Source organism: Harpia harpyja, chromosome 5, assembly GCF_026419915.1.
Source record: "Harpia harpyja isolate bHarHar1 chromosome 5, bHarHar1 primary haplotype, whole genome shotgun sequence".
In the NCBI taxonomy this organism is placed as follows: Eukaryota; Metazoa; Chordata; class Aves; order Accipitriformes; family Accipitridae; genus Harpia; species Harpia harpyja.
The window spans coordinates 78,624,223-78,636,877 of NC_068944.1; the positions used below are offsets into that span (position 1 = coordinate 78,624,223).

Below are 12,655 nucleotides of genomic sequence, written 5' to 3' on the forward strand. Positions count from 1 at the left end.
GTCACCTCCCCCTACCTTCTGGCAGTGCTTCTCCTAATGTCACCTTGGAGACTGGTGGCCCCATTTTGCAGCAAGGGTGCTTTCCCTCCTCACGGCCCATTTGTCCTTTACCAGGACCACAAGGTCCTTCTCTGCTAAGCTGCTTTCTATCCAGCTGGCCCCCAGACATTCTGGCTACCTGGGCTGACTCCTCCCCAGAAACAGCACTTTGCATCTCCCCTTGCTGAACTCCAGGAGATTCCGCTATGTCCAGCGCAAGGAAAGCCGGTCGCTCCCTCAGCATTTGTGGCTTCCAACCATCTTTCCCCACGGACTTTTGCCCAGCCAGTCACACAACCCCCTTTTCTCGGGGGCAGCCGTGAGTCCACCTCACTCACTGGCACCCCCAGCCCAGCCCTGCATTGGCCCAGCGTGCCTCTTGCCTGCCAGGCACTCCAGCACCCATCAACACAGAAGCGCACATACCCTTCCCACCTCACCTCATCTTCCTCGCCAACAAGCACTGCTCGCACAGTGAACAACCCTCAAGACACCTTCACTGAACGTGGGCAGCTCTTGGGAGTCTGGGCAGCTCCTTGCTGACTGGATGCTGGCCAACCTTATTCCGATCTATTAAAAGGGCACGAGCGTAGACCCAGGAAACTGCAGACCTGTCAGTCTAACCTCCGTACCTGGAAAAACTAGGGAGAAGATCCCACTGGGTGCTTCCGAAAGGCATTTAAAGGACAATGCAGTCATCAGGCACAGTCAACACAGTTTCACAAAGGGAAAGTCCCGCCTGACTAATCTGATATCCTTCTATGATAAGGTCACCTGCCTTGTGGATGAAGGCAAGGTGGTGCATGTAGTTTTTCTGGGTTTTAGTAAGACTTTCGATACTGTCCCACACCACGGCATCCTTCCAGACAAGTTGTCTGACCGTGAGATGAGCAGGTAGGCGGCGCGCTGGGGGAAGAACTGGCTGAAGGGCAGGGCTCAAAGGGTTGCAGTGAGCGGGGCTACATCTGGCGGACCAATTCTGCACACAAGTACGGGCTGGGAGAGGCGTGGCTGGAGAGCAGCCCTGCAGAAAGGGAGCTGGGGGTGCTGCCTGGCAGCAGGCTCAATACTTCTGCCCCAGCAGCCAAGAGGGCAAACCGCGTTCTGGGCTGCATGTGACTCTTCACTCAACTCCTGCTCAGATGGGGGCTAACCCAGCTTTTGCTTAAGCCTTACGTATGCTGGGAGCAGCGTCATTAGGTCAAAGAGAGAGCACCACTTGGGTAGGACAAGTGGCCAGAAAATTGCTATCGGGCCGTTACGCAGCCATTATCACCTCTACACTACTGTCTCCTGCAGCCATTATCTTTTGCCTAGCACTTTAGTCAGAATCCACTAACTCATGGAAATGGTAGAGACCAAACCTCCAATCTGGAAGGCACAAAACATCAGCTTACCCAAAAAGCTTTTGAAGCAGATCCACCAGCAGTCGGACTGCTGAGGCTTTCGTGCTTCCTCGTGGGATACAAGGAATGCCCGCACCGAGATACAGGAGGAAGGAAGGAGGACCACTCTTACCGTCAGCTAGGTAATTACATTTTTGCTCACGGGTGCATGGTATCAAGACTTACGGGTTATAAGTTATGAAACCTTCTGCCTTGAACGGTGAAGAAGTGAATTCACGCCATAGACTAGTCTGGCCTAAAGGGGACTGAGCCCATCTTTGTTGTGTTGGGTAATAGTTTGTCTTAATGACCTCGAGAAATACAGCTTAAATCACAGACTACGTTGTCCGGCAAAGGTGACAGATCCAAATGGACCGTGACACCGGCAATGAGGTCAGCATCACCAGCATCTAGTTTCCCAGATCCATCATTTTGATTTTCTTCAAGACATAAGGGCTATGAGCTCTCTTCCAGACATCAGGAAGTGATCCCAGGCACCATGACCTTTCCAAGCTAATGGACAGTAGCCTCCCAAGCACATCAGCCAGCTCCGTCGGCATTCCTCGATTCAACCTACAAACACCCCGCCTCACAGCACACCTGCCTACCTCCCTTCCTCTTCATGAGCAACAAACACTGCTCACCTGACAAGCAGCCTGCAAAACACTCACCTCCGCTCAACTGGGGCAGGCCTTGCCAGTCATCAACCCTTCTGCATGCGTCCACCACCTCCAGGGCCTCGGCTCTCCTGCCACGTGCTGCATACTTGCCTCCAATGCCCTCGACTATGTCTAAATCCTCCTTCTGCCCATCACACGCCCTGCAGAGAAATGGCCTCACCCCTCGGCGCTCACCCCAACTACAGACCCCAAAGGCCCTGGCTCACCACCTCCCCTGCCTGCCGCTCCCACTCCCCCTCGGCCTCTCGCCGCATTCACGGGCTATCCAGAAACTCACCTGCCCTTCCAGGGGGCCAATCACACACTCACTCAGTTTGGAAAAGACCCTAAATGGTATCGAGTCAACCACTGACCTAACATTTACCAAGTCCACCACTAAACCAGATCCCCAAGAGCCACGTCCACATGGCTTTTCAAAACCTCCCGGGATGGTGACTCCACCACTTCCCTGGGCAGCCGGTTCCAGTGCTTGATAACCCTTTCGGGGAAGAAGTTGTTCCTGATATCCAATCTAAACCATCCCTGGCACAACCCGAGGCCCTCTCCTCTCGTCCTATCGCTCGTTGCTAGGGAAAAGAGACTGACACCCACCTCGCTACAACCTCCTTTCAGGTAGTTGTAGAGAGCGATAAGGTCTCTCCGAGGCCTCTTTCCTCTAGACTAAACACCCCCAGCTCCCTCAGCCGCTCCTCGGAAGTCTTCTTCTCTACAGCCTTCACCAGCTTCGCTGCACTTCCTTGGGCGCATCACGCCACTGCCCAAGCTCTGTGTCACGCCAGAGCCCAGGCTGCAAACTTGCCGGCCCCAGCTAAGGGGAGCGCTACGGAGGGGCCAACACAAGCCTTTGGGGAGCCTGGCAGGGCTCCCCACAGCACAGGGCTTGCCAGCTCTGAACCAGGGCTGCCAGGACAACGGCCTGCTCTTGCCAACAGACCTCCTCTGCCCCCTTGCACTGCCAGCCCCAGCCCCAGCCCCAGCGACGGCACCAAGGGGCCACGAGCCCACACAGGCAGCCTCCCTTCTCCCAGCCACAACCCTACCAGCAAGAGGGGCACCGAGACTCCCACAGAGCACACCCAGTGGGAAAGGCCAGGCCTAAAGACAGCCTTAGCGAGCGGGGAGCAAGGCAGAGAGGGACCAAACGCGATGGAAGGGGCAGCGTCTCACGCCTGGCACACCTCCAAAGACCAGACCAGCCTGCCAGGGCTCCGAGGAAACGGGGCCCACTCTTCACAACCCACCCGAAAACCACACCGCACGACTGCCACGGGATGACCTCAATGACGACACCCCACCTCTACTGCCCTTTGGTCGCATCCTCTGCCTGCCTTGACACGTGCCATCAACGCCAAGCCTTTGCATTCTAATAACCGCACTTAAAAGCTTCCGCCAGGGTCAGATGGACACATCCTCAAGAGGAGGACGTGAAATTGGAGAATTGCGGCAAGGGAAACACACCCCGCCTCATTACTTGCATGGATGGGCCACGCAAGAGCTGCTTGCTGCAAAATGACATCATGCACAAAGGCTGACTCACCCCTCGGGCACTTGAGGCACCAGCATAAAAGCCAGACCAGCACCTCTCTCCCTCACACACTCCTCCCGACGCCTTCTCCTCCACGGTCAACAAGGTGAGCCTCAACCCCCTTCCCCTCCTTCTCCTGCCCCACCTGCACCGTCTCTTCCACCACGCTCTGCCCCCAGCCTCAGCAGCCCTGACCGCCACACTCCCCCCAGACCCACAACGGGCCTCCCCACTCCCTCGCCCTCCTGCAACACCGCCCCTCGCATCCCCACGCCCCTCCGCTTCCTCAACACCCTCTCTTCCAGGGCCCCTCCACACCACAGACATGGCCTGCTACGACCTCTGCCGCCCCTGCGGACCCACCCCGCTGGCTAACAGCTGCAACGAGCCCTGTGTCCAGCAGTGCCAGGACTCCCGCGTCGTCATCCAGCCTCCCGCCGTGCTGGTCACCCTGCCAGGACCCATCCTCAGCTCCTTCCCCCAGAACACCGCCGTCGGATCCTCCTCATCGGCTGCCGTGGGCAACGTCCTCAGCTCCCAGGGAGTGCCCGTCTCCTCCGGTGGCTTCGGCTTCGGAGGCCTGGGCGGCTACGGCTTCGGAGGCCTGGGCTGCTTCGGCGGCAGAAGAGGCTGCTACCCCTGCTAAGGGCCCCTGACGCCAACCGCCCACACCCTGGAAGCCACGGCATGGATTGTCGATGCACCTCCAGGATGTTGCTCGCACGTGGGCTCAGTAACAACGGCTCCTCCTCTCAAGGCACAAAGCAAGCACCTTCTCACAAGCCAAAGACCACCGGGGACCTCCAGCGTGCTGCTCACCCCGTGGGGCGGGAAGATCTTGGTGCTCTGCCGAGATCTGTCTCACACAAGGGACCTCGGCTCATGGTCGCCCTACTTGCACCTCAGAGCGGCTCCCTTCCACTTGCCGCTCCCGACTTTTCACTCTTTTTTTCTCTCAATAAAGTTCTCCTGCAACCCAGCCTGAGACGCCTCCTCTTCCTTTCTTCTCCCATGGCTCTTCCAACCTCACCCAGCACAATGCCAGGCCTCCAGAGGCCATCGGGCTGGCTGCAAAAGGGCCACTAGAACTCTCCTAGGAAGCGGTCACCACCACTACCACTAGCTACACAGTCTGGCACCTGGGGGACTTCCAGAATGGGACACAAGCCCATCACGGCCTCAAACGTTTGGCGCAACAAGAGTCCGCAGCGCACGTCTCTGACAAAGTCTCCCCGTGACAGCACACGCTTGACTAACTCTCTTCCCCAGCATGACTCTCTGGCTCTCCGTGCAAAGAGAATCACAGAATCGTTTAGTTTCGCAAGAACTTTGGAGAGTGTGTGCTTCAACCCCCGCAGCTCAAGCAGGGCCAGCTAGAGCAGGTTGTCCGGGACCATAGCCTGGAGGGGTTTCAGTACCTCCGTGGAAAGAGATTCCATCACCTCTTCCACTCTTTGACCACCCTCGCACTGAAAAAGGCTTGCCGCCTTTGCCCATGCAATTCCACCCGTTTTCACTTGTGCCCACAGCCTCTTGTCCCACTAGCGCGCACTACTTCAAAGAGCCGGGCTCCCTCGACTTCATTCCCTCCCGTCCGGCATTTAGGCGCTTTTAGGGCATCCTCCCTCCGCTTCCTTATCTCCTGGCTCAACAGTCCCAGCTCTCGCAGCCTCTCCTCATAGGAAGGACGCTCCAGCCCCTTCAGCATCTTGCTGGCCTGCACCGCTCTCGCTCAACTAACTCCATGTCCTTCTTCCTCTGGGGAGCCCAGAACTGCACACGGCACCTCACGTGGGACCTCAACAGTGCTGACGAGACAGGAAGGGTCACCTCCCCCTACCTTCTGGCAGTGCTTCTCCTAATGTCACCTTGGAGACTGGTGGCCCCATTTTGCAGCAAGGGTGCTTTCCCTCCTCACGGCCCATTTGTCCTTTACCAGGACCACAAGGTCCTTCTCTGCTAAGCTGCTTTCTATCCAGCTGGCCCCCAGACATTCTGGCTACCTGGGCTGACTCCTCCCCAGAAACAGCACTTTGCATCTCCCCTTGCTGAACTCCAGGAGATTCCGCTATGTCCAGCACAAGGAAAGCCGGTCGCTCCCTCAGCATTTGTGGCTTCCAACCATCTTTCCCCACGGACTTTTGCCCAGCCAGTCACACAACCCCCTTTTCTCGGGGGCAGCCGTGAGTCCACCTCACTCACTGGCACCCCCAGCCCAGCCCTGCATTGGCCCAGCGTGCCTCTTGCCTGCCAGGCACTCCAGCACCCATCAACACAGAAGCGCACATACCCTTCCCACCTCACCTCATCTTCCTCGCCAACAAGCACTGCTCGCACAGTGAACAACCCTCAAGACGCCTTCACTGAACGTGGGCAGCTCTTGGGAGTCTGGGCAGCTCCTTGCTGACTGGATGCTGGCCAACCTTATTCCGATCTATTAAAAGGGCACGAGCGTAGACCCAGGAAACTGCAGACCTGTCAGTCTAACCTCCGTACCTGGAAAAACTAGGGAGAAGATCCCACTGGGTGCTTCCGAAAGGCATTTAAAGGACAATGCAGTCATCAGGCACAGTCAACACAGTTTCACAAAGGGAAAGTCCCGCCTGACTAATCTGATATCCTTCTATGATAAGGTCACCTGCCTTGTGGATGAAGGCAAGGTGGTGCATGTAGTTTTTCTGGGTTTTAGTAAGACTTTCGATACTGTCCCACACCACGGCATCCTTCCGGACAAGTTGTCTGACCGTGAGATGAGCAGGTAGGCGGCGCGCTGGGGGAAGAACTGGCTGAAGGGCAGGGCTCAAAGGGTTGCAGTGAGCGGGGCTACATCTGGCTGGCGACCGGCCACCAGCGGTGTTCCTCAGGGCTCCATTCTAGGGCCAGTTCTCTTCCAGATTTTTATCAGTTGTCTGGATGCAGGAGTTGATTGCACCATTAGCAAATTTGCTGACAATACCAAACTGGGAGGTGCTGTTGACTCTCCTGAGGGACAAGAGGCCTAGCAGAGGGATCTACATACAGTGGAGCATTGGGCAATGATGAACGCGATGAAATTTAACAAGAACAAATGCCGCATTCTGCACCTAGGACGGACCAATTCTGCACACAAGTACGGGCTGGGAGAGGCGTGGCTGGAGAGCAGCCCTGCAGAAAGGGAGCTGGGGGTGCTGCCTGGCAGCAGGCTCAATACTTCTGCCCCAGCAGCCAAGAGGGCAAACCGCGTTCTGGGCTGCATGTGACTCTTCACTCAACTCCTGCTCAGATGGGGGCTAACCCAGCTTTTGCTTAAGCCTTACGTATGCTGGGAGCAGCGTCATTAGGTCAAAGAGAGAGCACCACTTGGGTAGGACAAGTGGCCAGAAAATTGCTATCGGGCCATTACGCAGCCATTATCACCTCTACACTACTGTCTCCTGCAGCCGTTATCTTTTGCCTAGCACTTTAGTCAGAATTCACTAACTCATGGAAATGGTAGAGACCAAACCTCCAATCTGGAAGGCACAAAACATCAGCTTACCCAAAAAGCTTTTGAAGCAGATCCACCAGCAGTTGGACTGCTGAGGCTTTCGTGCTTCCTCGTGGGATACAAGGAATGCCCGCACCGAGATACAGGAGGAAGGAAGGAGGACCACTCTTACCGTCAGCTAGGTAATTACATTTTTGCTCACGGGTGCATGGTATCAAGACTTACGGGTTATAAGTTATGAAACCTTCTGCCTTGAACGGTGAAGAAGTGAATTCACACCAAAGACTAGTCTGGCCAAAAGGGGACTGAGCCCATCTTTGTTGTGTTGGATAATAGTTTGTCTTAATGACCTCGAGAAATACAGCTTAAATCACAGACTACGTTGTCCGGCAAAGGTGACAGATCCAAATGGACCGTGACACCGGGAATGAGGTCAGCATCACCAGCATCTAGTTTCCCAGATCCACCATTTTGATTTTCTTCAAGACATAAGGGCTATGAGCTCTCTTCCAGACATCACGAAGTGATCCCAGGCACCATGACCTTTCCAAGCTAATGGACAGTAGCCTCCCAAGCACATCAGCCAGCTCCGTCGGCATTCCTCGATTCAACCTACAAACACCCCGCCTCACAGCACACCTGCCTACCTCCCTTCCTCTTCATGAGCAACAAACACTGCTCACCTGACAAGCAGCCTGCAAAACACTCACCTCCGCTCAACTGGGGCAGGCCTTGCCAGTCATCAACCCTTCTGCATGCGTCCACCACCTCCAGGGCCTCGGCTCTCCTGCCACGTGCTGCATACTTGCCTCCAATGCCCTCGACTATGTCTAAATCCTCCTTCTGCCCATCACACGCCCTGCAGAGAAATGGCCTCACCCCTCGGCGCTCACCCCAACTACAGACCCCAAAGGCCCTGGCTCACCACCTCGCTTGCCTGCCGCTCCCACTCCCCCTCGGCCTCTCGCCGCATTCACGGGCTATCCAGAAACTCACCTGCCCTTCCAGGGGGCCAATCACACACTCACTCAGTTTGGAAAAGACCCTAAACGGTATCGAGTCAACCACTGACCTAACATTTACCAAGTCCACCACTAAACCAGATCCCCAAGAGCCACGTCCACATGGCTTTTCAAAACCTCCCGGGATGGTGACTCCACCACTTCCCTGGGCAGCCGGTTCCAGTGCTTGATAACCCTTTCGGGGAAGAAGTTGTTCCTGATATCCAATCTAAACCATCCCTGGCACAACCCGAGGCCCTCTCCTCTCGTCCTATCGCTTGTTACTAGGGAAAAGAGACTGACACCCACCTCGCTACAACCTCCTTTCAGGTAGTTGTAGAGAGCGATAAGGTCTCCCCGAGGCCTCCTTTCCTCTAGACTAAACACCCCCAGCTCCCTCAGCCGCTCCTCGGAAGTCTTCTTCTCTACAGCCTTCACCAGCTTCGCTTCACTTCCTTGGGCGCATCACGCCACAGCCCAAGCTCTGTGTCACGCCAGAGCCCAGGCTGCAAACTTGCCGGCCCCAGCTAAGGGGAGCGCTACGGAGGGGCCAACACAAGCCTTTGGGGAGCCTGGCAGGGCTCCCCACAGCACAGGGCTTGCCAGCTCTGAACCAGGGCTGCCAGGACAACGGCCTGCTCTTGCCAACAGACCTCCTCTGCCCCCTTGCACTGCCAGCCCCAGCCCCAGCCCCAGCGACGGCACCAAGGGGCCACGAGCCCACACAGGCAGCCTCCCTTCTCCCAGCCACAACCCTACCAGCAAGAGGGGCACCGAGACTCCCACAGAGCACACCCAGTGGGAAAGGCCAGGCCTGAAGACAGCCTTAGCGAGCGGGGAGCAAGGCAGAGAGGGACCAAACGCGATGGAAGGGGCAGCGTCTCACGCCTGGCACACCTCCAAAGACCAGACCAGCCTGCCAGGGCTCCGAGGAAACGGGGCCCACTCTTCACAACCCACCCGAAAACCACACCGCACGACTGCCACGGGATGACCTCAATGACGACACCCCACCTCTACTGCCCTTTGGTCGCATCCTCTGCCTGCCTTGACACGTGCCATCAATGCCAAGCCTTTGCATTCTAATAACCGCACTTAAAAGCTTCCGCCAGGGTCAGATGGACACATCCTCAAGAGGAGGACGTGAAATTGGAGAATTGCGGCAAGGGAAACACACCCCGCCTCATTACTTGCATGGATGGGCCACGCAAGAGCTGCTTGCTGCAAAATGACATCATGCACAAAGGCTGACTCACCCCTCGGGCACTTGAGGCACCAGCATAAAAGCCAGACCAGCACCTCTCTCCCTCACACACTCCTCCCGACGCCTTCTCCTCCACGGTCAACAAGGTGAGCCTCAACCCCCTTCCCCTCCTTCTCCTGCCCCACCTGCACCGTCTCTTCCACCACGCTCTGCCCCCAGCCTCAGCAGCCCTGACCGCCACACTCCCCCCAGACCCACAACGGGCCTCCCCACTCCCTCGCCCTCCTGCAACACCGCCCCTCGCATCCCCACGCCCCTCCGCTTCCTCAACACCCTCTCTTCCAGGGCCCCTCCACACCACAGACATGGCCTGCTACGACCTCTGCCGCCCCTGCGGACCCACCCCGCTGGCTAACAGCTGCAACGAGCCCTGTGTCCAGCAGTGCCAGGACTCCCGCGTCGTCATCCAGCCTTCTACCGTGGTGGTCACCCTGCCAGGACCCATCCTCAGCTCCTTCCCCCAGAGCACCACCGTCGGATCCTCCTCATCGGCTGCCGTGGGCAACGTCCTCAGCTCCCAGGGAGTGCCCGTCTCCTCCGGTGGCTTCGGCTTCGGAGGCCTGGGCGGCTACGGCTTCGGAGGCCTGGGCTGCTTCGGCGGCAGAAGAGGCTGCTACCCCTGCTAAGGGCCCCTGACGCCAACCGCCCACACCCTGGAAGCCACGGCATGGATTGACGATGCACCTCCAGGATGTTGCTCGCACGTGGGCTCAGTAACAACGGCTCCTCCTCTCAAGGCACAAAGCAAGCACCTTCTCACAAGCCAAAGACCACCGGGGACCTCCAGCGTGCTGCTCACCCCGTGGGGCGGGAAGATCTTGGTGCTCTGCCGAGATCTGTCTCACACAAGGGACCTCGGATTACAGTCGCCCTACTTGCCCCTTAGACCTGCTCCTTTCTATTTGCCGCTCCTGACTTTTCACTCTTTTTTTTTGTCTTCAATAAAGTTCTCCTGCAACCCAGCCTGAGACGCCTCCTCTTCCTTTCTTCTCCCATGGCTCTTCCAACCTCACCCAGCACAAAGCCAGGCCAAAGAGGCCATCGGGCTGGGTGCAAAAGGCATACAAGACCTCTCCTAGGAAGTACGTCCCCAGCAGCAACATCACCACACACCGCCACGGCGGGCCTTCCAGCCCATGACACAACCCTTTCAGTTACCCAGACAAGGGCTTGGACACGCTAATGCACTTCTACCCGTGCCTCTGACACAAGCTCCCTGTGGCAGCACACGCTACACCAACCCTCTTCCCCACCACGACCCTCTGAGCAACACACCAGGCAGAAGCACAATCATCTAGTTCAACACAAACTGCTCAAGGAGGGTCAGCTCCAGCAGGCTGTCCACAACCACGTCCACTCAGGCTTTCTGTATCTCCAAGGACAGAGACTCCAACACCTCTCTGTGCAACCCGTTCCACTGCTTTACCACCCTCACACTGAAAAAGGGCTGCCTTCTCTGCCAAGGGAATGGCACGTCTTTGTCAGCTTTCTCCATTCACCCTTGACCCGGCCGTGGGCACCCATGAGAAGAGTCTGACTCCCCTGTCCACATTGCCCCGCCACCCACGATTTACACACGCTGATGACATCTCCCCTGCGCGGCCTTCCCTCCTGGCTGAAAAGCCTCCCAGCTCTCTCCACTTCTCCTCAGAGCACAGATGCTCCAGTCCCTTCAGCGTCTTGGTGGCCCTGCCTCCACTCGACTCGCCCCACTAAGGCCATGTCCCTCTTCCACCGGGGAGCCCTCAACTGGATACAGGACTCCACACGGGGCCTCACCAGCACCGAAGAGAGAGCAAGATCACCTCCCACGACCTGCTGAAAACGCTCTCCCAAAACCACCCTGGAGAATCTTGGCTTCTTTTGCCGCAAGGGTGCACTGCTGCCTCGCAGGCAGCTCGTTCTCCACCAGCACCACAAGATCGGGCTCAGTAAAGCTGGCAGCCCCCAGCACGTCCTTGGGCCCGGCGCGATTCCTCCCCAGATGCAGGACTTTGCATCTCCTCCTGGTCACCTTCAGGAGATTCCTCTCTGACCTGATCGCCAGCCTCTCCAGCTCTCTCGGTAAAGCAACACAACCTTCCAGCGCCTCAGCCTCTCTTCCAGGTTTTGCATCATCTGCCAACTCGCTGATGGGGCACTCCGTCGCACTGCCCGGGACATTGCTGAGGGTGTTGAAGAGTGGTGGCCCCACAGCCTATGACCACGCAATGGGAGAAAGCGTCAAAGGCTTTACAAGAAGGTTGAGAGAAACGCCAGCCACAGCTCTCTCCTCGACCACAAAGCTAGTCACTTCAACATAGACGACACGCACAATTTCCCCTTCGTAAATTCATGCCGACCACTCCCCATCGCCGCCTTGTCCTTCCTGGGATTGGCAGTGCTTTCCGGGAAGACTTCCTACATCACCTTCCACAGGAACAACACCAGGCTCACCAGCCACTCCTTACCCGGACCTTCCGTCCTGATCTTCTTCAAGATAGGAAGGCAATGAGCTCTCTTCCAGACATCATAACCGCGCCCAGGGGCTACGACCTTCCCGAGATAATTGAGAGGGGCCTCACAAGGACATCGCCAAGCTCCTTCCGCATTTGTGGCTACGACCACTCAGGCCCCACGGACACGCGTCCACCCAGGCGCACAGCAATCACTCCTACCACCCTTCCTCTTCCTCAGCAACAAACACTGCTCACCTGACAAGCAGCCTGCAAAACACTCACCTCCGCTCAACTGGGGCAGGCCTTGCCAGTCATCAACCCTTCTGCATGCGTCCACCACCTCCAGGGCCTCGGCTCTCCTGCCACGTGCTGCATACTTGCCTCCAATGCCCTCGACTATGTCTAAATCCTCCTTCTGCCCATCACACGCCCTGCAGAGAAATGGCCTCACCCCTCGGCGCTCACCCCAACTACAGACCCCAAAGGCCCTGGCTCACCACCTCCCCTGCCTGCCGCTCCCACTACCCCTCGGCCTCTCGCCGCATTCACGGGCTATCCAGAAACTCACCTGCCCTTCCAGGGGGCCAATCACACACTCACTCAGTTTGGAAAAGACCCTTAACGGTATCGAGTCAACCACTGACCTAACATTTACCAAGTCCACCACTAAACCAGATCCCCAAGAGCCACGTCCACATGGCTTTTCAAAACCTCCCGGGATGGTGACTCCACCACTTCCCTGGGCAGCCGGTTCCAGTGCTTATTAACCCTTTCGGGGAAGAAGTTGTTCCTGATATCCAATCTAAACCATCCCTGGCACAACCCGAGGCCCTCTCCTCTCGTCCTATCGCTTGTTA

At 57.2% G+C, this 12,655-nt stretch overlaps 2 protein-coding genes across 2 annotated transcripts; both read left to right on the forward strand.

The window, feature by feature from the left end:
* Positions 1 to 3,945: 3,945 nt before the first annotated feature.
* LOC128142006 (feather keratin 1-like) lies at positions 3,946 to 4,275 on the forward strand. Its single transcript, XM_052787558.1, has one exon. The coding sequence runs from the start codon at positions 3,955 to 3,957 to the stop codon at positions 4,273 to 4,275; it is 321 nt and encodes a 106-aa protein (XP_052643518.1). The 5' UTR covers positions 3,946 to 3,954.
* A 5,381-nt stretch (positions 4,276 to 9,656) lies between these two features.
* On the forward strand, positions 9,657 to 9,986 carry LOC128142007 (feather keratin 1-like). Its single transcript, XM_052787559.1, has one exon. It carries the CDS (start codon positions 9,666 to 9,668, stop codon positions 9,984 to 9,986), a length of 321 nt encoding a protein of 106 aa, XP_052643519.1. The 5' UTR covers positions 9,657 to 9,665.
* The last annotated feature ends 2,669 nt before the right edge of the window (positions 9,987 to 12,655 follow it).